This window comes from Carassius auratus, chromosome 5 (genome assembly GCF_003368295.1).
Source record: "Carassius auratus strain Wakin chromosome 5, ASM336829v1, whole genome shotgun sequence".
NCBI lineage: Eukaryota > Metazoa > Chordata > Actinopteri > Cypriniformes > Cyprinidae > Carassius > Carassius auratus.
The window spans coordinates 4,792,673-4,818,606 of NC_039247.1; the positions used below are offsets into that span (position 1 = coordinate 4,792,673).

The 25,934-nt window shown below is 39.7% G+C and overlaps 1 protein-coding gene across 2 annotated transcripts in view; it reads left to right on the forward strand.

Annotated features, from left to right (window-relative positions):
• The window catches only part of kat6a (K(lysine) acetyltransferase 6A), a 34,498-nt gene extending 9,122 nt beyond the window's left edge, over positions 1–25,376 (forward strand). For both annotated transcript variants that reach the window (XM_026244968.1, XM_026244971.1), the window contains exons 3-17: positions 5,790–5,898; positions 6,667–6,782; positions 8,873–8,954; positions 9,134–9,248; positions 9,344–9,699; positions 10,367–10,482; positions 13,354–13,469; positions 13,773–13,914; positions 16,869–17,030; positions 17,435–17,528; positions 17,673–17,904; positions 18,224–18,407; positions 18,515–19,192; positions 19,542–19,800; positions 19,907–25,376. In XM_026244968.1, coding sequence (XP_026100753.1) covers positions 5,790–5,898; positions 6,667–6,782; positions 8,873–8,954; positions 9,134–9,248; positions 9,344–9,699; positions 10,367–10,482; positions 13,354–13,469; positions 13,773–13,914; positions 16,869–17,030; positions 17,435–17,528; positions 17,673–17,904; positions 18,224–18,407; positions 18,515–19,192; positions 19,542–19,800; positions 19,907–23,154 — 6,009 coding nt within the window. In that variant the 3' untranslated portion in view covers positions 23,155–25,376. The remainder of the gene's footprint in view (positions 1–5,789; positions 5,899–6,666; positions 6,783–8,872; positions 8,955–9,133; positions 9,249–9,343; positions 9,700–10,366; positions 10,483–13,353; positions 13,470–13,772; positions 13,915–16,868; positions 17,031–17,434; positions 17,529–17,672; positions 17,905–18,223; positions 18,408–18,514; positions 19,193–19,541; positions 19,801–19,906) is intronic.
• Positions 25,377–25,934: the final 558 nt, after the last annotated feature.

The following is a 25,934-nucleotide window of genomic DNA, read 5'->3' on the forward strand; positions in this document are numbered from 1 at the left end:
TATTTTCCAATGGTTCTCAAACAATTCATTCGAAGCAGTTCTAAAATTCAGTCTCTCTAAACCAGTTTTTTCCATGAGACTACTCTGCTTTGATTAGTCAGATGTCACAGTCTATTTTGACCGATTTACCACATACAGCGCATGTCGTAAATGATGCGCCCATTGCCACAGTTCCATATTTTGAACGCTTGATAGAAAATATAAACATCTAGGCTATTATTTATCATACAGTGTGGATTCTAGAGGGAAATGAATTTTAACCACTAATTCTGTGTGAATAACAAATTTACTTTCACAACCTAACAGCTTCTTCTTGACATGTTAACCAATAATAACCACACAAACAAGCTACAGCGTTTGAAGGTGGGGTCAAATTGCTCACGGCCGGCCAATAGGGGGCATAATGCAAATGTGATACACTCTCACGGCCGGCCAATAGGAGGCATAATGCAAATGTGATACACCTTGATGTTTAGCCATCACAGAAGTAGGATCCAAATCACTGATGATTCGTTTAGGATGTTCAGTCGATTCACCCTTTAGGGAAATGATAACTTTTTTATTTATCATGTACTTCCGGCTTTGCAGATTTTTTTTATATTCACTTACAGCAATGTTACTGCACGAAAGGCAATCTTTGAAATGGCATAATAGGGGCACTTTTAAAGTAACATTTCAAATTTGATGGTGAGGGACATAAAAAGTTTGTTTGGTACCATGCATTGTGACTTAATAAAGTCATTTTTAGGAACGCCACATATTCTGATCTAAGGGACATACTATTGTTTTGGTCGTCTGCAGAACCACTACTGAGAGAGATTGTCTTGTCCTTTCATTTGATAGTATTATTTCATCTGCTTGTCTACCCTATATTTTTGTTATAACACCTGTTTGTATGCGTTCTATTAGTGTGTCCAACTGTCTCCCTCTGTTTTTTGATCAGTGAGGTTCTTACAAAGGAGTTTATGGGTGATCGGTAGGGGCTGCACTGGCAGGTGAATACAGAAATGAGTTTTACATGTTAATGAGAACCTTGACCGAGCCAGAGACAAGGACAGTAAGTTATGTTCTTCCTCTCCCTGCCATTCCTGTTGCTTCCCCATCTACTCATTCACGATTGCCCACGCACAACATGTACCCAGTTTTGCTTATATTAAGAGGGAATTGAAGGCTTCATTAGAATGGGGGAAAAACTGGCAGATTCATGCATGCACGTGTGTGTGAGGAGGCAGCTTTTGTCCTGTCAGATGTGCTTCTGTAAGAATCATTTTTCTCTCCCACATGGAATATTTTTAGACTTCCTGCGGTGGTCTGCTGCCTTGCAGATGTGCTTTAATTTTGCTGTTCTGCGAATAGTTTGTGTGAATAGTGTGAATATTCTATGAATAGTTTGCTCATCTCATGTAAGTTGTTCTGCTGGTCTTTATGAAGAATGAAAGAGTTTTTGTATAAATGCAAGGTGTGTCCGCAAACTGTCCAGGCTTCTCCACTTGTCCTGACTAGTTCTAAGCAAAAACTATTATCAAGGCCAATACAGGTGGCAAACTGTCCTAAGCTGTGTGTGTGTAAAAATGTTCTGTTCAAAAGCTGGTGGTAGTACAATATATACATGTATGTAGTGTTATCACGGTACCAAAATTTCAGTATTCAGTACCGATACCAGTGAAAATCCACGGTTCTTGGTACCAAAGCAAAACACACAAAAATATTGTAATAAAAAAAATAAACTTTTTATCACTAAAAATAAAACCAATACCATTCTTTATACTTATTTACAATTATGTTTAAAGTTTTTCTACAAGTAATATAATTATGAAAAATAGTAAACAAGTTTCAAACATTTACATTTTAAACATGGAAAAAGGAAAAAAATTGTGATTTATTTCTTTAAAAAATAGTTTTATTGATTTTTTTCCACAGTAGTAGCAGTATCACATACATTCTACTAAATAATAGTAATATCTAGCACAAAGCCCTTATGTAAAAATGAACTTTTATTTTGACGGGCTACTTTTATTTTGACACTGGTTTACTCAGATGAATAGGTAAAATATTGTGAAGTGACTCAGAACAGTTCTGGTGATTGAGTTTATGTATTTATGCCCTCATTGAGACGGCAGATGCTGAAATTACTGCAACCGTCACACGCTTCAGTCTATGTAGTAAACAAACCCGCACGTTAGGGCTGGGCGATATGGAGCAAAAAATATATCTCGATATATTTTGCTATATCTCGATATACGATATATATCTCGATATCTTCACAGGAAAAATAACCCCCAAAAAACTACTGCAAAAACAAATATGGCAAATATTACATGTTAAGGGGCCTATGAAACATTTTATTTTTTTCTTCACCATATGTTTTATTGTTACCTAATTCTGTGTGCATAAATGCATAAAAACAACTTAATTAGTTAAAAACAATTCTTAAAATAGCCTTTCTGTGTATTTACATTTTACTGATTATCAAATGAAGGCATAAAACATTCATTTAATTTATCTTTTAATTATTTAAAATTAAGCAAACTTTATTTTTTGGTAAACAAAGGGGATTTACTATTAAAAATAAAACATGGGAGAAATGTTGTGTGATTATTCCTTATAAAATTATGTTCGTTTCATTTTAATAGTAGTAGTAGTGGGCTATCTACATTCTGCTGTACAATAGTAATAGATTTCTGTCAAATACTTTTATTTTGACGGGTTTACCTTTACAGTTCTGTGTATGTGATACCACAGTCTATGATGTGATATGAGCTAATCTTACTCAAATCAAACGGTCAGATGCTCATGAAGTGACTCTCAGTGCAGTTCTGGAGATGTTCCTCATGTGTTCACGTCTTTATTTAGAGAGAGGAAAGACAATGTAATCAGCGCGAGCGTTATGCGAGCTTCCGTGTTTAATGAATGAAGACGCGCTTCTGCTCCATTCGTTGACACAGACACGCAGAACATGCAGGATTCATATTTAAATAGACTTTTCCGGGTTAATATTTGCAGATATTAGTCCATTTCGCGATTTGATGTAAGTGCATGACCGACTTTTGATTAATTCATTTAAAATTTGACCAATTCCGTGACATTCCGCGTTAAACTGTAAATTCCATTTTTATGACTGGATTCCGCGATTCCGTCCGCGTTTCATTGGGCCCTACAGTAGACATCTGCCTGCCGTTCGCCCTACGCCTTAAAACTGAAGTATCTCCATATAATGGAGCCAGTTGTCTTTTTTTTTTTTTTGACTAGTTCTCTACACGCGAGGTGAGAGGGGACAAAAGCAAGGAGGCGGGGGGCGAGCACAGCACAGGGAAGGCAAACAAGCAAAGTGGCGGAATCAGAATATAAACAATATATCGATATATACGATATGTCAAAATCCATATCGTGTTTAAAAAATATCTCGATATATTTTAAATATCGAGATATCGCCCACCCCTACCGCACGTCTCTGCATTTCATTAATTCACACAGAGACACGCAGAACATCTCAACCAACTTTTGCGGCTTAACATTTAAAGATAATGGTCCATACGGAGATTTGATTTGATTAATTTATGCTAACTTTGACAAATTCCATGACTGTCCATATCAAAATGTTAGTTTCATTTTCATGACTGGATTTTGAGATTCCGTCTTCGTTTTTTTCTGCTTCGCTGAAATCATAGCGCTGAACCGAGTTTGAATGGGACCTCGGTACAACCGGTGCTTAAAGAAACCTGGTACCGTCACATTTAAACTTTTTTAGTTCCGACTTGGTACCGAAGTACCGGGTCTTTTGACAACACTGAAGTTTCCTGAAGTGTTTAACAACCTAATGTTATGTTTATGTTCAGCTGTACTGCGAAAGGGCCCCTTTAGCTGTTATGTTGTATTTAATTTAATATTCAACAGTTTTTTTTTTCTTCAGTCATGTAATCATTATAACACAAATATGTTGGATGTAAAAAATCTTTGTTTCAGCCAGTTGAAGGGTGGGTACAGTGTTTGCACATGATCAAGACAGTTCCACCTCTGCCTCCTCTTGAGCGAGTAAAAACCCTGTAAACTGCAAAATCTTTCTAGCTCATCCTCTCTCTGTTGGCTGATCAGATGAAATCATCAGATAAGATGCTAGAGGTAAAAAGATTTCAATCCCTGATTTGTGAAGTCTTAGTTCTGCCACGACACAAAGAGAGAAGAGACATTAAATGGCCTCTTATGGTTGAAGTATACAACAGTATTCTGTTTAACCTAGTTCTGATTGGATCTCTTGGCTAGGAGAAGTGTCTGTAAGGGTTTGGTTTTCTTCCTTAAGAGTCCCACCCTTGAGTATGTATGTGTGTGGACCTGAGTCAGAGGAAAATTAACCCAATAAATCACACTGTCCTCTCTCCTCCCTGCCTGGATCTGCTCTCTTACACACATACACATACATCCAAACCTTAGAAACAACCTCATATCTGCACTGACCTTTTTTCTCCCAGCCTAAATCTGCCATTTCTTAATACTTTCTGCGTCCATTCATGAACGCCATATGCACACTTCCAGTCTAATACCCACACGCCTGTTGGATTGATACAATCACGTTCGAAACCATAGTAGCAATTTTCATGTTTGTACTGTTGCTTTGGCTGTAATGTTATACAACATCTGTATAGCTGAACTTTTTCCACACATCTGTCTCCTTGCATTCACATGTATCTGTTTGTTTGTGCGCTGTGTGTGTGGTGTTTGATGCATGCTGCATCGTGGGTGGGTCTCTCTTGGACACACACTGAAAGATTAATGGTGTTCCAGAAGCAAATGTCAGATGGTGTGGCTTAGAATAAGCATCAACACATGCTTTTGTGCCCACACCCTGACAATAAACCCACCTCTAGTCCCACACATTCACTGTGATCATGCCCAGTGTAGCCTCTTTGATCATCAAAACTTTGAGCCACAATAGTTGTATCACTAAGAATCTTTTTAGGGCTTTTTGAAGGCACTCATTGACTGACCTCAGAGAGCTTTGCAAATGCCTTAAAATTGCCATTGAGTGAGACCAATTTTGGGTGTACAATTTATGTTTAACAAATGTTGAAAGCTCTTGTTTTTTACACAAGGACTTTTGAGTGTTTTGAGTGTGAATTTCCTCTGTAACATTTATACACTGCCGGTCATAGGTTTGGAATAGAGATTTTTTAATGTTTTTAAAAGAAGATTATGATCAACAAAGCTGTATTTATTTGATAACTGATAATAATTAATAATTGATAATTTGAGAGGGAAAAAAAGGTTTGAGCATCAAATCGGCATATCAGATTGATTTTAAGGATCATGAGACCTTGAAGATTCAGCTTTGCATTAAAGGAATACATTCCATTTTAAAATGTGTTGTTAGAAAATAGTTTTTTGATTGTAAATTGTAATAATATTTCTTTTTACTGTGTTTTTGATCAAATAAACACCGCCTTGGTGAGCATAGCAGACTTCATTTAAAAACATTTGAAAAATCATCATTATCCCAATCATTTGATTTGACTGGTGGTTTTTGCTGATTTTTAAAAATCAATTTTACTAAACCAGAATGAAAGTCAGGCTATTTGCTTCAAGCTTTGCTAAATCTGTCAGTGTGGAAAATGTATTAGTAGTGTCCTTAGCTCAGAGCTCAAGGAAACAGGTCTTGATATGGTTCATAAAGGGCAATTCATTCATCCAACCTGCTCATTTACACAGTATCCAGTCCTCTATTGTTTCACTGTATCATTTAGTATTTTGTCCAATAATTGTAATTTGCTCTTTTTCCTCTGTTTTTCCTCTCTCAGCCTGTGGCAGAGCCCATACCCATCTGTAGTTTCTGTTTGGGGACCAAGGAACAGAACCGTGACAAGAAGCCCGAAGAACTCATCTCTTGTGCAGACTGTGGAAACAGCGGTAAGGAAGTGTTCAAAGTTCATTCGACTTTGAGTATTTTTATAACTCATGTATTCAATTAAAAGTGTACTATAAGTGTTCTGCTGAAATATATACTACACAAGTCAAGCCTGTTGGCCAAATTCATGTTCTCTGCCTGCCCATAAAGTCGTGAAATGTCTTAAACTGTGGTAATGCTGCACATTCTGCAGTCACAGAGTAGTTTGCAAACTGTGTGTACCGTACATTTATGCCAAGAGTTGCAAATGATCAATTATTAATTAATTAAGCCTCTATATCCATTATGCATAAAAATCTTTCTGGTTAGGTGGCTTAAGTACATTATTGTCAGACCAAGTTTTTGCTTTAAATCTTGAAATTATACCATCCAATTAAAATAAAAAAACAACTGCTCATGCTACACGTATGTAGCACTACTTAGAAATGAAAAAATAAATTTCCCGTTGTTCCGTGCTTGTATCAAACCGTGACCCCAAAACCGAGGTACGTACCAAACCGTGTATACCATAACACCCATAATTGGAAATGCATGAATTATTGTGGGTTTGTTCTGTATGGGCATGAAGTGTTAAACTATGTAGGTCTTAAATGTTCGAAAAAGTCTTAAATTAGATTTTAAAAGCTCTGCAGATACACTGGAACTAACTGGTTTTGGAAGATAAGATTAGAAAAGTTATTTTATTACAGAGTGGAATAGCACTGTCTATCTTTTCATCAGGATGAGGCTTTATTCAAGTTATTTAAGGCTGTCTCATTCTGTCTTCTCAGGGCACCCATCCTGTCTGAAGTTCTCTCCAGAGCTCACAGCACGGGTCAAAGCTCTGTGGTGGCAGTGTATCGAGTGCAAAACCTGCAGCAGCTGCCAGGACCAAGGAAAAAATGCTGTAGGTTTTTTTTTTTTTTTTTTTGTGGTCTGTTTTATGTTAATTTAGTCTGTGTCCTCATTTACACTACCATTTAAACATTTGGGGTTGGTAAGAGTTTTTGTAATATTTTTTAAAGAAATCTCTTATGCTTACCAAGTCTGCAAAAATGCAGTTAAAACAGTAATATTGTGAAGTATTCAGTTTAGGGCTGGGCGATATGGAGCAAAAAATATATCTCGATATATTTTGCTATATCTCGATATACGATATATATCTCGATATCTTTACAGGAAAAATAACCCCCAAAAAACTACTGCAAAAACAAATAAGGCAAATATTACATGTTAAGGGGCCTATGAAACATTTTATTTTTTTCTTCACCATATGTTTTATTGTTACCTAATTCTGTGTTTTAGCATGTGCAATTATTTAAATGCATAAAAACAACTTAATTAGTTAAAAACAATTCTTAAAATAGCCTTATGTGAAATGTTTTTTTTCCCTTCAGAAATTCTGTGTATTTACATTTTTCTGATTTTCAAATGAAAGCATAAAACATTCATTTAATTTATCTTTTAATTATTTAAAATTAAGCAAACTTTATTTTTTGGTAAACAAAGGGGATTTACTATTAAAAATAAAACATGGGAGAAATGTTGTGTGATTATTCCTTATAAAATTATGTTCGTTTCATTTTAATAGTAGTAGTAGTGGGCTATCTACATTCTGCTGTACAATAGTAATAGATTTCTGTCAAATACTTTTATTTTTTTCAATTACTTTACAGTTCTGTGTATGTGATACCACAGTCTATGATGTGATATGAGCTAATCTTACTCAAATCAAACGGTCAGATGCTCATGAAGTGACTCTCAGTGCAGTTCTGGAGATGTTCCTCATGTGTTCACGTCTTTATTTAGAGAGAGGAAAGACAATGAAATCAGCGCGAGCGTTATGCGAGCTTCCGTGTTTAATGAATGAAGACGCGCTTCTGCTCCATTCGTTGACACAGACACGCAGAACATGCAGGATTCATATTTAAATAGACTTTTCCGGGTTAATATTTGCAGATATTAGTCCATTTCGCGATTTGATGTAAGTGCATGACCGACTTTTGATTAATTCATTTAAAATTTGACCAATTCCGTGACATTCCGCGTTAAACTGTAAATTCCATTTTTATGACTGGATTCCGCGATTCCGTCCGCGTTTCATTGGGCCCAACAGTAGACATCTGCCTGCCGTTCGCCCTACGCCTTAAAACTGAAGTATCTCCATATAATGGAGGCAGTTGTCTTTATTTTTTTTTGACTAGTTCTCTACACGCGAGGTGAGAGGGGACAAAAGCAAGGAGGCGGGGGGCGAGCGAGCGGGGGCGAGCACAGCACAGGGAAGGCAAACAAGCAAAGTGGCGGAATCAGAATATAAACAATATATCGATATATACGATATGTCAAAATCCATATCGTGTTTAAAAAATATCTCGATATATTTTAAATATCGAGATATCGCCCACCCCTAATTCAGTTTAATATGACTGTTGAGTTTAGTTTTAAAATTAATCTTTCTCCTTTGATGGCACGATGATGTGCTTCTTAAGAAACATTTCTTATTATTAATTTTGATAGCAGTTGGTTGTGTGATATATTAATGGAAACTGTGATTATTTGATTTTTGAATAAATATTAAATTCATAACTGCACTTAAAGTAAACTAATTTTGATCAATTTAATGTGTTCTTTCTGAATAAAAGTATTCATTTCTTTCAAAATATGCTCGCCTTATGCACTTTAGACATGTACTGGTTATGGGACATAATTTTCGGTGTGTAGTAGAATAGTGGTTAAGTGTTGGGACATACTACCATGTCAATGTCTCCTGATACCCCATATGTATAGTTTAGATTTTTTATTTTTATTTTACATAATGCATTTCTTGGTTTATGTAAACATTTCTGTATTACTTTCTTTTTTATAGCCTTGTGTTCATTATCACTTCTCTTCAATAGAAGAACTCTAAAAAGAGCAGTCACTATCTCCTCTAGTGTTCAAAATACATAATTAGGGTCCTTGACTCTTGTGTTGCCTGCGTGCATTTATATTTTACAGGACAACATGTTGTTCTGTGACTCCTGTGACCGAGGTTTCCACATGGAGTGTTGTGACCCCCCACTAATGCGAATGCCAAAAGGTAAGTGCCTACACACTCAAATGCATGCCTGTTCTACTTGTTGTTATAGGTTAACAACAAGATTTGTCTTTAGGCACACTCAATTAACTGTATATTTTGTTGATGCATTAATTTACACAAGAATTAGTTTTCTGTTCAGTTATAGTTATGATGAATGATTCTTGATTGCTGTTTTGCAGGCATGTGGATCTGTCAGATCTGTCGGCCAAGAAAAAAGGGAAGAAAGCTCTTACATGAAAAAGCAGCACAAATCAAGCGGCGATATAATGCACCACTGGGGCGGCCGAAGGGCAGGTATTATAAACCATTTGGTTCTGTATACAACCACATTTGTAGAATTCTGTAGAAATTTACTCTGTTGAGACTACTTCAAGTTCTCTTGTCCTCAGACCGGGCCGTCCCTTTAAGAAGCTTCGAGGTGGTGGGCGTGGCAGGAGAAGGCGGGGTGCCGGAGGAGTTGATCAGCGCTCACAAGGCTCCTCCTCCCCACACTCTTCCTCCAGTTCCTCATGCGAAGGTTACCCCGGCGACGATCGCATGCTGTTCTCTCTCAGAGAAGATGACCCAGTGCATGGTGGCCTGCGTTTTAACAAGAAAACAAAGGGCCTGATCGACGCCCTCAGCAAGTTCTTTACACCGTCCCCGGATGGGCGGAAAGCCCGCGCTGAAGTGGTGGACTATTCCCAGCAATATCGTATACGCAAGAAGAGCAACCGCAAGGGCGAGCACGATGACAGGACAGGAGGTGAGATGGGTCAAGAGCTAAATCTAAACCGTTTAGCAGCGATTTTGTTTTAAACATCTGTATTATGTAATCTATGCTTGGATAAGGATAGTAAATAGACTGAACAATGGCAATTTCTCTCAATATCACATGTTGTACGATTAAAATTGAAAGGTATTATTTTGTAGTAATGTTGTGCTGACAGTTTAATGTGACAGGTGATGTAAGCTGTCTTTAATGCTCACCAAGTTGCATTTACTTAATCAAAATGTAGTAAAACTGTAATATGAGAGATTTATTTTTATTTAAAATAACTGTTTTCCATTTTATTATTTTAAAATGTAATTTATTCCTGTGATCCAGTGATGATTTTTTATTTCTGATTATAAGTTTTGAACGGTTGTGCTGCTTTATATTTTTGTGGAAACTATGATATTTGTTTTTCGGGATTCTTCAATAAATAGTTCAAAAGAACAGCATTTGTTTGAAATAGAATATATCTTTACTCTCTTTTGAAGACAGAATCATTGAAAACTTGTCACACTGTGCCTGGGTAAGACACAGTGTAATATGACAAGTAAAAATTAAACATGAATGTGCGGTCTCTTTTATTAGTGTTTTTGCTCTGTACCTACAGTTTTGTGCTCCCACTTACTCTTTGGCCATTTGGTATCTTTTTGAATCACAGACAATCAGGAGTGTGGAGACAGCTGGCAGGAGGATGAGGATAAACTGCCAGGACATGAGAACCTAACTGAGAAAGACGTGGAGCTCTTCAGACACATTCAGGAACTGGCACTACAGGTACAGAAAGGGATGGGGGAGACATTAATTTGCTTTTGTTATATGTCCCATCTGAATTTGATTCATAAATAAGCCGCAAAAAATGTCTTTCTCCATTTACTGAGAAACCTGTTCCCTAATGTGAGAGACACTTGTATTTCAGTTAAAGGGGGGGTGAACTGCCCATTTTCACTCAATCTCCTGTTAATCTTGAGTACCTATAGAGTAGTACTGCATCCTTCATATCTCCAAAAAGTCTTTAGTTTTATTATATTTATAAGAGAAAAATAGTCTGTGCCGATTTGTTTCGGAAAAACACGAGCCGCTGGAGGCGTGACTTGTGGGCGGAGCTAAAGAATCACAAGCGCGAGTAGGCTTTTGTGTTGAGAGCGTTTGGAAGCTGTGACATTACCGTGAGGGAAAAAAAACCATCCAAAACAAACCATGGCTAACAGTCAGATTCAGCCGTTTATTTATGATCCAGAATCAGATCCAGAGGCTGAAACTGAACGAGAGCAGCAGCAGGAATGACTACAGCAGGACGTCTCTATGTGGTATGTGATGTGTTGATGTGCTTACGCGCCGATAGCTAAGTTAACAACACAGAGATATTTGAAGCAGTTTTACTCACCGCCTGCGGTTCCAACACGCGATCGTGACCCTTTTTCATTGGGATTGCATCATCCTTAAGAAATAAACGATACGCAAATCCGTCGTCAAACTGGGCTTTGTTTGTAAAACAAGCATCTTCGAAATGCAGGGAACAAACAAAAACACTTGCACAACTCCGTCGATGCTCTGTAAAAATAAACTCCGTCCACTGGTCCCTTAATGTTTTTTTTTTGGTAATCTGTGCAGGGTTGTCTTGCCCTCGCAACCAAAAACACACTTCTTTTGTGACATTTCGCGACGCTCTCGCTCTGATCAGTGAATGTCTGTGCTCTCAATGCTCTGCTATACAGGAGCGCGCGCTCTTCCGGCAGACGTGCCCTAGGACCCATATAAGGAAATTCTGCTCCATTTATCGTCATACAGACCCATACTTGAAAAAAACTTTCCGTAACTTGTGACAAACCGGAAGCTTTTTGGAACAAAAATACTCCTTCAAACTTACAACTTAATTTTTGAAACTTTGTCCATGTTTAGCATGGGAATCCAACTCTTTAACAGTATAAAAAACACTGAAATAGCATTTCACCCCCCCCCTTTAAGTTTTTAAAAGACACAGAAATGAAACTGAAAAAGTCACATTTAATAAATGCATTAACAACATAAAAATTCAGTGTTAAACCATTTAAATAAACACATGCTAACATGGAAACTTTCATGGCTGTGAACTAGTGCTGTCAAACAATTAATTGCGATTAATCGCATCCAAAATAAGTTTTTCTTTATGTAATATATATGTGTGTGTGCGCGGTGTATGTTTATGTATATGTAAATACACACATGCATGTGTATATATACATGTTTGTGTATTTATAAATAAATAATAAATATGTACAGTACACACATTATGTAAACAAACTTATTTTGGATGCAATTCATCGTTTGACAGCACTACTATAAACATAATATAAACCAACTGAATCCTTCTGTCGATAAATTGTATGCTTGGAGGTAGGGGTGTCCATTGTTTGTTTGCAGTCACTGATTCTCTTTTGCTATATTAGCAAAGACTTGGAAGCCGTGAAGGCCTTCAACTCTGCAGAATGTAATGTGGGGGATTTGAGAGTTTCCATTATCTTGACAGCTGGTGCCTCTCTCAGTGATACACACACACACAAACCCAAATGCACATGTGTAGACTGACTGGCTGATTGGTGTGTGTGTGTGTGTGTGTGTGTGTGTGTGTGTGATTTGAAGCTCTCAGCAGAAGCAGCCACTCTCTGACTGCCTGAGGCCATCAGTCGAAGAAAAACACTCACTAACCCAGAGAGAGACAATCATATTCACATGCAGCATCAGACAGATCCAAAATGCTTTTGTTGAGCTGCCAGAAAGGAAGAATACCATGTTATATTAACTGAGTGTGTGTGCTCTATAACATTTAGAACATGTACACACTGCAAAGTTTAGAGTGATAGCTGCATTTAAATGTGGGATTGAATCACCCTAAATTAATATTCTGTATACGTTAATATAAGAGTCATTCCTGAACTTACGATGGTTTGCAGTTTGGCGATACAATTTTCTTTTAGTAAGCAGAACCAGATGTAGCAAGAACATACAGAAATCTCCTTGGATTTTCGCTGTATGAAAAAGCATTGTTTTTCACAATGTAGATGACTCATTTTCAGTTTGATAAAATCTAAACATTTTAATGTTTAATTTCTACTATAGCATTTCAGACAAATTTATGAGTGACAGGCATTACTAGTTAAAAAATCTCAAGTGAGAAACCATTAATAGCATTATTTTTTAAACAATCTTCATGATTTTGTTTAGGGTTATAATGGCACTAATAATTAAACATTTCCCAGATGTCGTCTCAATTACTGAAGAGAGGACTGCTAATGCTTTTATTAACTGACCGATGGTTCAGCACTTGCCGTTTCACCTCCGCTTTGCGTATGTGCATGAGATGCAGAGCAGAGAAGTGTGTGATCACTACTGAGTGTCAGCAGGCTGGCAAGTGGCAGATGCTCTGAATTTCCACTTGGGCTGCGGATAAGAGCTAATAATAATCCTGTAAGCTTGAGTGTGGAGCTGTATGCTTGTGAGAAACTGTGATTATTATATTTCTTGTGTAAGAGAGAGTGACTGTTCTCTTGTGTGTGTCAGGATGCTCTGGGAAAAGGGCATAGTGGCCTAAGAGTCTCTAGATTGTAAATGTCCCTGCTTTATCTTTGCCTAAACACCGTTTTTTTTTTTTTACTTCCACTTTTATAGAAAGTCGGGGTGACTGGTCCACCAGACCCCCAAATGCGCTGCCCATCTGTTATAGAGTTTGGGAAGTATGAAATTCAGACGTGGTACTCTTCTCCATACCCACAGGAGTACAGCAGGTAACCAACAGCATGTCTCCTAATCATTCTCCAAATTTTGACATTTGTTGATTAAAAAAAAAAAATGTGGATGAGGCACATTTTATAATTTCCAGTATATGTATATTTAATATTGCAGTACTTGCTCAATTTAATTTGGTAGTTTAACAGTAATGTTATTGTTAAAGGGGTCATGTTTCAAACTAGCTGTCGACCATCTTAACCTCTTACTGTTTTTATTGCATTTAAATGCTGTCACAAGAGGGATGTGCTTGAGCACTTTTAGGCTGTGAATTCTGATTTGTGATTGTTTCGTTGTGACAGGCTGCCTAAGCTCTACCTCTGTGAGTTCTGTCTGCGCTACATGAAGAGCCGCAGCATTCTCTACCAGCACATGCGAAAGTGCAACTGGTTTCACCCACCTGCCAACGAGATCTACAGAAAGGACGACGTGTCCGTGTTCGAGGTGAGGAAAAGAAATCTCCGCCCAGAAAAAAATAAACCCCACACAATTACACAGACACTCGCATGCACACACACACATCTTTGTTTTTATACACTTGGCAGCAGAGACATATGCTCGCCGACATTCTACTCATGCACACGCAAATGTGTGTTCATACGTGCTGAGCCAACAAAGGAAATTTCATTCACACTGATGTGTGTGCACACTCCCACACTGGCTCAGGCAATAACATCCGCCCACATCCTGCCCTCATAAGGGGTTGTTATGATGCCACACAGCAGGGTGATAAATGTAAAACGGTAAGCTCACATTTTTTCAGAATCACTATGGTGATTTTCTACATCCTTTGTGTTTCTATGAAAGAACATAGGTGTAAACATGACATGCAGATCTGAATTGGTGTACCCTAAGCCAATGCTGCCAGACCATATTTTACTGATATTACATAGTCATGTTCACACACTCATGAGTTTGGAGATTAATAACCATATGATTTATTGAATTCTCCAGTACAGAAAACAATTTACAGGACCATCCTGCTTACTATCTATATGAACGATTAACCCCTTTCAAGCCAATTTTCCAAGGTTTCTGTGGGTCCCTAAAATCTTTTAAATTCAGCTTGATCCAATTTCATAAGCACTCTTAAGTATGGCGCAGTGGATAAGACACATGCCTTTGGTGTGAGAGACCTGGGTTCAAATCCACTGTGAGACACCAATGTGTCCCTGAGCAAGACACTTAACCCCTAGTTGCTCCAGAGGCTTGCGACCTCTGACATATATATCAATTGTAAGTCGCTTTGGATAAAAGCGTCAGCTAAATGAATAAATGTAAATGTAATGCTTGAAATAAAAATGGGGTACTGTTGGCTTGCAGTTTCAAAGCACTTCACAAACCAAGGAATAGTTTGCATTTATGCCAAGTGATTGCAATGTTTACTTTTTGGTATTTATATAGTGATATGTTATAGGTGGATGTAGGAGTGCATATTTTATCTTTCATCTTTTTGATGGAGCAGCTGTGAGTAGTAAGAGACAAATATATTTGTTTAGTAGACTCTTTATATCCAAATCAACTTGAGGAATTAAGGAATGCAACAATTGATTTGTCTTAGTCAATAACAATAACCATTTCACAAATTTCAAGGTATTTTACATTTCAAGACTCTGTATTTTGGGCTTGTTTGCAATATTGTATATACAAGAATATTTATCTAGCAATTAGTTCAGTGTAAACCCATGTGGCTTCTCACTGGGCCAACCCATCACAGGAAGGAAAGACTAAGAATGTTATTTAACCCCGTATAAAATTCAGTATCACTCGATTTGCAATTGAATGCCCCAGCATGCTCAGCTTAGTCAAAGAATCTGAAAAACAATGACTTAATTTGGTTTTCTTTGGGTTTATTTTGGATGGACATGGTATCAAATTTATTTGTGCAGGTCTTAAAAGGTCTTCAAATTTGATTTAAAAAACTAAACACTGTGGTTTTGGTTCTCATGATCGTGGTCAATTATCGTAACGTAATCCTTGGTTCAAACTATAGTTGTGATGATGTGGAAATTTTCCCACCGGTTAATCAACTTGTGACATCACTGGTAATACCGGTATCACATTGGAGGCGCGGGGCGTTTCCCTCTTTTTCATGCTTTCTTTCGCTTTTAAATAGCTTAAAAGCTATTTTTGAATTAATGGCAGTTCAGCGTCAATTGCTTGAATGCAACAACAAAATACAACGTAAAACTCACTTTAGCCTATTTAATAAACATAGAACTATTATTAACAAAACAAATAAAAATAGGGATAACCATGATATAGGGCATGCTATGCCTAATATAAAATAACAAATAACTTGAATAAAGTTCAAATGTGTATACAAAACTCAAAATGGGCTAAGTATACATGTATAATGTATATATATATATATATATATATAACCAAAAAAAAAAAAAGAAACATAGAATGTTTATTAGCAAAATGATTAAGAAAGCTTGGAGGCACGATATTCTCCTTGATGTCAAATAAAATAAAATAAATGACACAAACTTTAAGTAAAAATCAGCAAACAATGTGGAACCAAATAAATGAGAAACTAATGTTTAAAGAAAAACTTCCAAAACCACCTTAGATAAATGGCAAATGTCAACAGGCTTTTCAAAATCCAAAATATTGCGAAACATGCTTTGCATTTAGTTTAGAACTACTGTCTTTGACAGTATCAAATCCATTCTCACATGAAAAGGCCTGTCTCTTGCGTGATCTTGCATTATTTCCCGTAATAATTCTTGTGTGTTTGGTTGTAGACAATGCAGAGTTGTCTGCAATCCATCATGTATTGTGCACACAACAGCAGCTAGATGGTACCCCAGACAGTCGTGGATGATAAGAACAGCAGCGATTTGAAAATCATGCAGTGTGAACCTGTCATAACTAGTCCTCCAATGTGGTTCCATTCATTGCACAAGTAAACCAAATGTTAAACTCTCCACATTTATCAACAACACTACTTGTGTTGTCAGGTGTTTTACTGCTTGCCTTCCTGTTTAGCCAGTTGGTTTCAGAGGCTCAGTTTTCGGAGCTGCTCCTGGTTTGGTCCTGACTCAGCAGGAGACCTATGGTGGCAACACTACTGAAAGCTGACACTGTTGGCATTCTGCCGATAGCAAAAACAGGAGCCTTGCAATTCACCACAGCCACTATTATTGTGGAGCGAGTTTCATGCCTCATGTCTCTGCTGCACAATTTCTTTCAAAATGTTAAAATAGTATTTAGAAATTAAGAGTCTTACAGGAATTACATTTTGCAAATATGAATAAGGAATTTGAGTTGATTGTAGTGTAACAGTATATGAACCCTAGAAATTCACTTTACATTGTCGCTTAATTGCATCATGTCTGGTTAGGACACAATTTGTCAACCAAAGGCTAAAATTTTTTTTTTCTACACTCCAGGTGGATGGAAATGTCAGCACAATATACTGTCAGAATCTGTGCCTGCTGGCCAAGCTCTTTCTGGACCATAAGACGCTGTACTATGATGTGGAGCCCTTCCTCTTCTATGTGCTCACACAGAATGACAGTAAGGGCTGCCATCTCGTAGGATACTTTTCAAAGGTGAGCTAATCATTTCACAAACCTTTTTGATCAACTTTTGAGTTCACTGAAGTTAGATGACAATGTTGAGCAATTTGGGTTTGTTTTTAATGCTATTTTTTTGCACATTTTTACTTATTTTGTGGCTTGCTTAGAGTAGATGGTTTATTTGATCCCTAATGGGTTGATATACTCTTGGAAAAGATGCTTGCCGTTATTATTTTTGCTTATTTTGAGGGAGAATTGAGGATGCTGTTTATGCACTCGGTTTAAATAATTTTAAGAGCCATATTCACAACTGTGTATGTTTCAGCATGTCCTTTTCTTATTCAGAATAATAAGATATTTTGTGGCACATAGAAATGTGTTTGTAAATCTTTTTGTGCTTTTTTCACCCCTTTTTTCACCCCTTTTTTCATCTCCAGGAGAAGCATTGTCAACAAAAGTATAATGTATCCTGCATCATGATTCTTCCACAATATCAGCGCAAGGGCTATGGACGATTCCTTATTGACTTCAGTAAGCACTCTGCATTATCTTTCCTCTGTTCCCTCAGTCTGTGAATTGCATTATTTATTTTTTAGTAAAGAAAATATTTGAGAATGATTTTTCTTCAGATAGTGTCATTAGACAGAGGATAAACTGTTGTGACTCTCTCTGCAGGTTACCTGCTGTCCAAGAGGGAAGGCCAGCCAGGCTCACCAGAGAAGCCATTGTCAGATCTTGGCCGGCTATCCTACATGGCATATTGGCGTAGTGTGGTTCTGGAGTGCTTGCATGAGATCAGAGATCGGCAGCTAACCATCCGCAAACTCAGTAAAGTCACTGGCATTTGCCCTCAAGATATCACAGCCACCCTGCTTAATCTGAATATGCTGGAACAGAGAGGGGACCGGTAAGAAAGATGGCTGATTCTCATTGATTATACATGGTTTTGTGCTAACGTGAAATTAAATAATTTTATTCAGCAAGGATGCATTACATTTATCAAAAGCGACTGTTTGTTATAAAAGAGTCTGATCTCTTTTTACTTTTATATTTTATGATTCTTGAGTACTAAATCAGCACATTAGAAGGATTTCTGAAGGATCATATGATGCTGAAGTTTAGAGTAATGGCTGCTGAAAGTTTACTATATTCACTGATATATTAAAGTAGAAAACAGATATTTTAATCCTATTACCCGAATTTTTTATTTTCCTTTCTTGTTACAGGGTGATTATCCTGCGAAGAGAGAAGTTGGTGGCTTCACACATGGCCCGGCTGAAGGCAAAACCTCGGCTGCTTGAAGTCGATCCAGACTGCTTGCGCTGGACACCTGTTATTATCACCAACACCGTAGTATCTGAAGGAGAAGAGGATGAGGAAGAGGAAGAAGGAGAGGACGGACCTAAAGATGTAAGCATTTATTCAAGGTTCAGTAGATGAAGAATGCAGCATTTAGTATGTGTACCAGTATATACTGAAACTGAACTTCTGTTCTATGCTTCTTGTCTCTTTTATAGATCAAACCCAGCCACAAGAGCTCCCCACTCTCTTGGCATATGAAAGGTGAAAGGGAAAAGGAGGAAGAGAAAAAGGGCTTCCCAGCATTTCCAAAAAACCAAAGCTCTCCTCCGTCCTCTTCCGTTTGCAACAGTATTCTCAGTCCTGAACATTCTTCCCTTTTTCTTACGGCTAATGGGGAGCGCAGGGGACCTGGACGCCCTCCCAAAAGCTGGTTATGGGGCAAGGTGAAGGATCCACCACGTACAGGACCAGGTCGACCCCGTAAACTAAGGCCCCCAGATGATGACGATGATGATGATGATGATGATGAAGAGGAGGAGGAGGATGATAAAAGAACTGGCATTAATAAAGTGACAACCTCACCAATGCTCTTGGCTTCAGAAAATGAGCCTGACTCCACATCAGCCTGTCCCTTGGATGCTTCTAGGTACCCCGCAGTTCCACCATCACGCAACAGAGGACGGCCTCCCCGGAAGAAGCGTGGCCCAAAACGCAGGCTTAGTGAGGAGCCTGAAGATGACCTGCTGTCGTTGCCCCACACCACAAGGCTGAGTGAACCCACGCCAGCCTTAAGCAGTGAGAGTAGTGAAGATGATGAGGAAGATGATGAAGAAGAGTTAAGGGCTCGTTCACCACCTGTCCTCACCAAGCCCACATTAGGGCTTAAATGCAAGGTATGTTCTCTCTCTCTCTCTCTCTCTCTCTCTCTCTCTCTTTTTTTTTTTTTGCATGACGTGTGTGTGTATATATATATATATATATATATATATATATATATATATATATATATATATATATATATATATATATATATATATATATATATATATATATATATATGTGTATGTGTATGTGTATATATATATATATATATATATAAATTAATTTACAAAAAAATTACTAGTAAGACTTAGTAGTTTGAGTGTAATACCAAAAGGCTTTTTTCAAATGAAGGCTAGAAAGATCTGGAAATAAAAATGTCGATTATACTAAAGAATTATTTTTGCTTTCCTCCCCTTGTAGCCTCTGAAGTCCTTGCGAAAACGGCGTGTACGTCAACGCAGCCATCCCCACAGCAGTGTAGTTACAGAGACCATCTCAGAGACAACCGAAGTTCTGGATGAGCCATTTGTGGATTCAGATTCTGAAAGGCCCATGCCCAGACTAGAAGAAGAAACTCCATTTGGCAACCCTCTCCGATGCTACCCAGCAGCCCGCAAACACATGAGACTTGCCCCACAAAGCATCAACAGAGGCAGTCTGACTGAATCGGAGGAAGATGGTTAGTATTTCTTTGGTTTTATATGTGCAATCTTTAAAGTTTTGTGTGATGTTAATATTTACAACAGTGTGCTTTCAAAAATCATGGTTACCTCTTTTCTGTTTAGATCCCACTCCTGTGTTGAAGCCGCTTGCTGTCTTGAGAAGACCTGAACCTTCAGAGGTCACACAGAGAAAAGGGGCAACATCTGAGATGCCTGAGGTTCCAGTAAAAAGGAAGAAAGGCTGGCCTAAGGGCAAGAGTCGAAAACCACTCCACTGGAAGAAGCGTCCAGGCAGGAAGCCTGGTAGTGGAGTCGGCAAGACAAATGACAACAGTCTGGCAGATGCATCCTCAGAGGACCCACCACCCCCAAAGATAAAAATGAAGCCTGGCAGGAAACCTCGCAGCTATTACCTGCAGCGGGCCCAAGAGGAAGCTGCCAGACAGGAATTTGAGAGAAGCAGATTAGCTCAGCAGCTAGACAATTCCACATTGGAGGACAAAACCTGTAAAAGGACGGCCAGAGCCTTAACATCAGAACTCAGCCCTGAGAAACAGAAAGACTCGGAAGAGGAAGATGATTTTTTTCAGGATTTTAGAGAGCCATCCAAACCCAAAAGGCGAGGTCGGCCTCCAAAAAATGGAAATCTCCCTCCCCCTGTACCCAAACCTCCCCCTTTGTCTGAGCCAGAAGAGGAAGATGAGGAGGAAGACAGACCATGGTCAGTTGAGAAGATCAGCCGTCCACCTTCTCGTACCATGTTGCAGTCTTCCAGCACCAGAGTCTCTCAGCCAAGAGCTAACACAGACATGGCAGATGCAGAGGAGGACGAAGAGCGGGATGTTGAAGATTGCGATAATGGGGTTAATCTGAGAACAGCAGCAACACCAGGCTCAGGAAGCCGGCGTAGTGATGACCATGATGCTGATGATGAAGGGGATGGCCGTCTTGAAGAGAAAAGTGACAACAGCAGTAGCACTAAAAGGAGAAAGGGACCGGATTCTGAGGATGATGTGGAGGAGCAAGAGGATGAAGAAGAGGAACCATCATCACCTGCTCGCTCTCCCCCTGTGAAAGAAGAACCCCAGAGCAGTGAGGGTTTTTTAGACATACAGGCAAACGTGCCACGGGATTATGTCAGCAAACAGGAAGAAGGTGAGGATGAGGAGGATGATGCAGAGGAAGTGCAGGAGGTGAAGACTAGCTCTGCTGATACGGAAGAACGGCATCGACGAGAGCAGGAGGAATCTGCAGCGGCTGCAGCAGCAGTAGAGACCGTAACCGACATCGCAGTGCCCTCTGAACCACTGGACATACAGCCTTTACACGTAGAGGATAAGACTGTGCTCATGATGGGGGCTGAGCATTCACACCAGCATCCTGACTTCAAAAATGACCTGAGCCACCAGCAACACACGCATCACCACAATAGTGAGCTGGATCTCGAAACAGTGCAGGCTGTCCAGTCACTTACACAAGGAGAAGCCCAGGAGGAGGATTCAGAGTCCCATGGAGCCTACCAGGATTGCGAAGAGACGCTGGCTGCCTGCCGAACCCTCCAAAGCTACAGTCACGGTGAGGGAGAGGAGGAAACACTAGCGCTGGTGGAAGATTGTGGAGCCTCCCAGCACAGTCCCATACCTAACCCACCATTGCCCACGTTACCGAACCAGTCTGTCCGTTCAATCAACAGTCCTGGAATGACACCTGGTCCCATGGACCCTGGAACAGGAGTGCCTGGTCCCACAGGAGCTGGAGGGGGAACAGGTATAGGGTATACTCAAATAACCCCTGAGCATCCCAGCTCTCTATCAGCTCCCTCACTGCAAAACATGGAGACCTCTCCCATGATGGATGTGCCGTCTGTTTCTGATCATTCACAACAAGTGGTGGACAGTGGATTTAGTGACCTGGGCAGCATTGAAAGCACTACCGAAAACTATGACAATCCGAGCAGCTATGACTCAACAATGGGTGGTGGAGGTAACGGAGGAGGGAATGGAAGTAATGGAAGTGGCATGTCTGCAGCCGCAGCAGCAGCGGTAGCAGCTTCCTCCGCTTCGTCATCTTCATCCTCTAGTTCAGCCACATCTTCTTCATCTTCGCAAGGCAACAGCTGCTCCTTCGTCTCAACTCCCGGGCTGACATCCTCTAGCACAGGTGTTGGCTCTCAGATTGCCATGGGTAGCTGTAGCCTTATCCAGCAAGCAGGTCCAGGACCAACCACTGGACCTGGTGCTAACAGCGGTAGTAGTGTCCCACAACCTCCTCCCCCACCTCCTCCCCCTCCAAGCAGCACTCCAAGTTGTGGTATAAAGTCTCCGCAAGGCTGCGTCATCGAAAGGCCGCCAAGTGCCAGCCAGCAGCAACAGAAGAAGGTCTCGCAACCGACTCAACAACAGCAAAACCCTCAACCGCAGCCTCCACCCTCTGCTCCACCACCCCCTCCTCCTCAACAACAAGCTCTCTCGCAGTGCAGTATGGGAAATGGTTTTGCTTCCACGCCCATGATCATGGAGATTCCTGAAAGTGCAGGCAGTGGTGGAGGAGGACGGAGTTTGTATGACCGCATGGGCCAGGACTTTGGCGCTGGTGGCTATGGCCAACACTCTGCTTCTTTCAGTTTAGCCAAACTCCAGCAGCTAACCAACACCATCATGGACCCCCACGCCATGTCTTATTCACATTCAGCAGCAGTCACTTCTTACGCAACGAGTGTTTCACTCTCCAACCCAGGCTTAGCGCAGCTTGCTTCTTCCCCACACCCACCGTTGCCCCAGGCTCAGCCCACTATGACCCCACCTCCCAATTTGAGTTCTGGCTCCATGAATCTTGGTTCCTCCTTGATCCAGTGCAACATGACAGGCGCTAATATTGGACTACCTCCCCCTCCCCATTCACAGCGGTTGCAAGGCCAAATGGCAACGGTCAAAGGCCACATTTCAATTCGGTCCAAAGCCTCTCAAATTCCTACGGGCTCCCCTCACCAGCAGCAATTGTACAGTCGCAGCTCTGGTGGCGTGACCATGCAAGGCTCCCCACGCACTCTAACGGTGCAACGTGGCATGATGACAAACCTCATGCCCACACCTGCTGCCTACAACTCCATGAACATGAATCCACTCAATGCTGCCATGTCAGCTGGCTACCGCATGCCGCAGCCCATGATGAACAGTGGGTACCATAGTAACCCACCCTATATGAACCAGCCGGCCCAGTACCCCATGCAGATGCAAATGGGCATGATGGGAGGGCAGGCTTACCCACAGCAGCCTATGCAGCCCAATCACCATGGCAACATGATGTACACGGGCCCCTCACACCACAGCTACGCTGGCGTCCCCAAACAGTCGCCTTATATGAGCAGATGAGCACCAGAGAATGAGCAGAGAGAGACGTTCCCCACCGGACTCTGCATCTCTGTACTTTTTCCATTTGTATCCACCCTCCAAAGTCTGCGCAAAAAGGCAACAAGATAAGTGAGCTTGGTGGAAGAGGAGGACATAGAGACTGCGACGATTTCTTTTCCTTGCTAAATATGTTGTCGTCAAGCTCTATTCCTTTTAGGTTCATTTCCCAGCTGCCTGAGCTGACGGAGCTGGGGAGATGATGATGGTCTGATCACGGGAGATAATTTTATGAACCTTTATTGTGGCAAGTGTCACACTCCCACAGACCCTGTCTGCCTTGGTTGTACCAACACGGGTTGGTCCACCGAAATGTCTGCCACTCCATCCGTGAGACAGAAAGGGAGAAGCATCAAAGCAGCTAAAGGGGAAGTGGACCTAACTTTTTAAACTGAGAAACAAATACATTTACGTTGTTATTGAACATACATTAAATCATGCACACAATCGTTCAATTGACATAGGAAGCCTTACCTAAATAGAGACAAAATAATTGTAGATGGACTATTTTGTTCTTTTTTTATTATTATTATTATATTATTATTATTTACTTTATTTTTAATATGTTCTCTTTTTTTTCATTGACTGTTGAAATGCTTGTGTTTCAGTCTGACTTTCTCATGCTTTATGTGTGTGGCTGTTCTGGACAAAGTGATTCACGCTCACTCACTCAAACACTCACTCATGAACACATTCACTCGCACAGAGCTCTGTAGCTACTTGAGAGCTTACATGGAGGCACTTCTAGTTTGGACACACAAGGCGTCCGAGGTAACTGTAAATCTGTCTTCCCAGTATGGAATCATGAATATCCAAACATAACAGTTGTAAGAGCCCAAATGGACGTCTGATAGTAATGACCATGCATTCATAGACTAAACCTGGACTAAGCAGAAGTCCTTTGAAACTAGTTAATGTAAATATTCTGGTACTGCCTGGTTCACAGCACAGACTCGAAATCAAGTACTCACACTTTCATGAACACTCCACAGATGCCACTAGAGGGCACCGCAGTCAATAGAGGGGAGGTATTTAAATCCATACTACAAAGTGCAGCGTCCACGTAATGTGGTGGGTAAAAAGGGTTTAACCACACAGGAGCACATCTGCAGAGCAGTTAGCAATGCAACTGTGCTCATCCAATGATGCCTAATAAAGTAGGCCTTACTGTGGCACCAGTAAGTAGCGCTGCTCGTCCTCCAGCTGATCATGCGGTAGTGATGTTAGCTGTTAGCCACGAGGGGGAGTTGTACAAATAAGTAGATCTGTGTCTGCAATGCACACATGGACAAATGAACATACCCGGGATAAAGGTTAAAGTGCATGATGTCCTAAGATGGTTACTGTTTTAGGACATTGGGCAGAGAATTTCTTAATGTTCCAGTATTCATTGTCAATATGAGGAATCTTTCTCAAAGACCTGACATTTAATGTATTATTTGTGCGCTTTTGTTTTTCTGAATTTTATCAGACTGGGCAGCTTTCTTTTATGACAAGCTGACTCTTTTTGACTTTAGAAGACTTATTGTAGAGAAAATGTTTTTTCTAAAATATAAAAAAAACGAAATTCTGACATGGATATTGGTACTGTCATTTTTTTCACTTCTGTTTCAGGAAAAAAAAAAACAATGCATATTTTTTAGCTCAACTCTTGGGGTAATATTATTAAGAAATTCAAAACTAAAAAAAAAAAATACAACTCACTTTTAGTGAATTTAAGATGCCTTTAACCTTTCCATTCCATCTCATCTCTAGAGTTTTCTATCTTTGTGTAGTATATTAATGCTATTTTAAATCAAAAGGAAAAAACAGATATCTAAAGGTCACTTAGCGTTATTTTTTTTTTCTTGGTTATTGTGCGTGTATAAGACAACTTCCTTACATCTATGAGGCATGTAAAAATGAGCTCAGTATATTTCTGTCTGTTTATATTGCTTACCTTTTCGTATACTTTGTAATTGTACATGGTGAGTTGTAAGCTGAGAGCCTGGTAGCCCGGAGAAAGAGAGCGAGCCAAGCTGGGGCGCTCGGTGATGGTCGGAAGCGTCCACCTTCCACTCCTCTCTGTTTTGTCCTTGTATGTATTTCCATTTATTCGTTTCTTTCTTTTTTTTCTTAGCAAGTACTTTCGAAGAACTCTGTACATTTTAACATGAAACAAAAATAAATTATGTTGAGCCATTTCACTTGTTATTGCATTTCTTGAAAAATCTCTAAAGTAATGTGTATTTTCAAATAAAAAAAATTCTCTCCTAAAAGTCATTCCACTCTATTATATCAAAGCCAGTGTATGAACAGGACATCTTTTAAACTGAACAGTTTAACTGAAGAGACTTTCTAGACATCCGATAAACATTTAAATTGTTGTATATGCTAACTAAACTAACTTTCCACTGTTTTCCAACAGTTTTTTACACTGTTAAAGAGTTGGATTCCCATGCTAAACATGGACAAAGTTTAAAAAAAGTTGTAGGTTTGAATTTAATGTTCCAAAAATACTCCTTCCGGTTTGTCACAAGTTTCGGAAAGTTTTTTTCGAGTATGACTCTGTGTGACGTTAGATGGAGCGGAATTTCCTTATATGGGTCCTGAGGGCACGTTTGCCGGAAGAGTGCGTATAGCAGAGCAGAGAGAGGCTGTGCACAGACAATCTCTGATCAGAGCGAGAGCGTTGCGAAATGTCACAAAAGGAGTGTGTTTTTGGTTGCCAGGCACCGGCGGCGCCAGGGGGGGTCTTGGGGGGT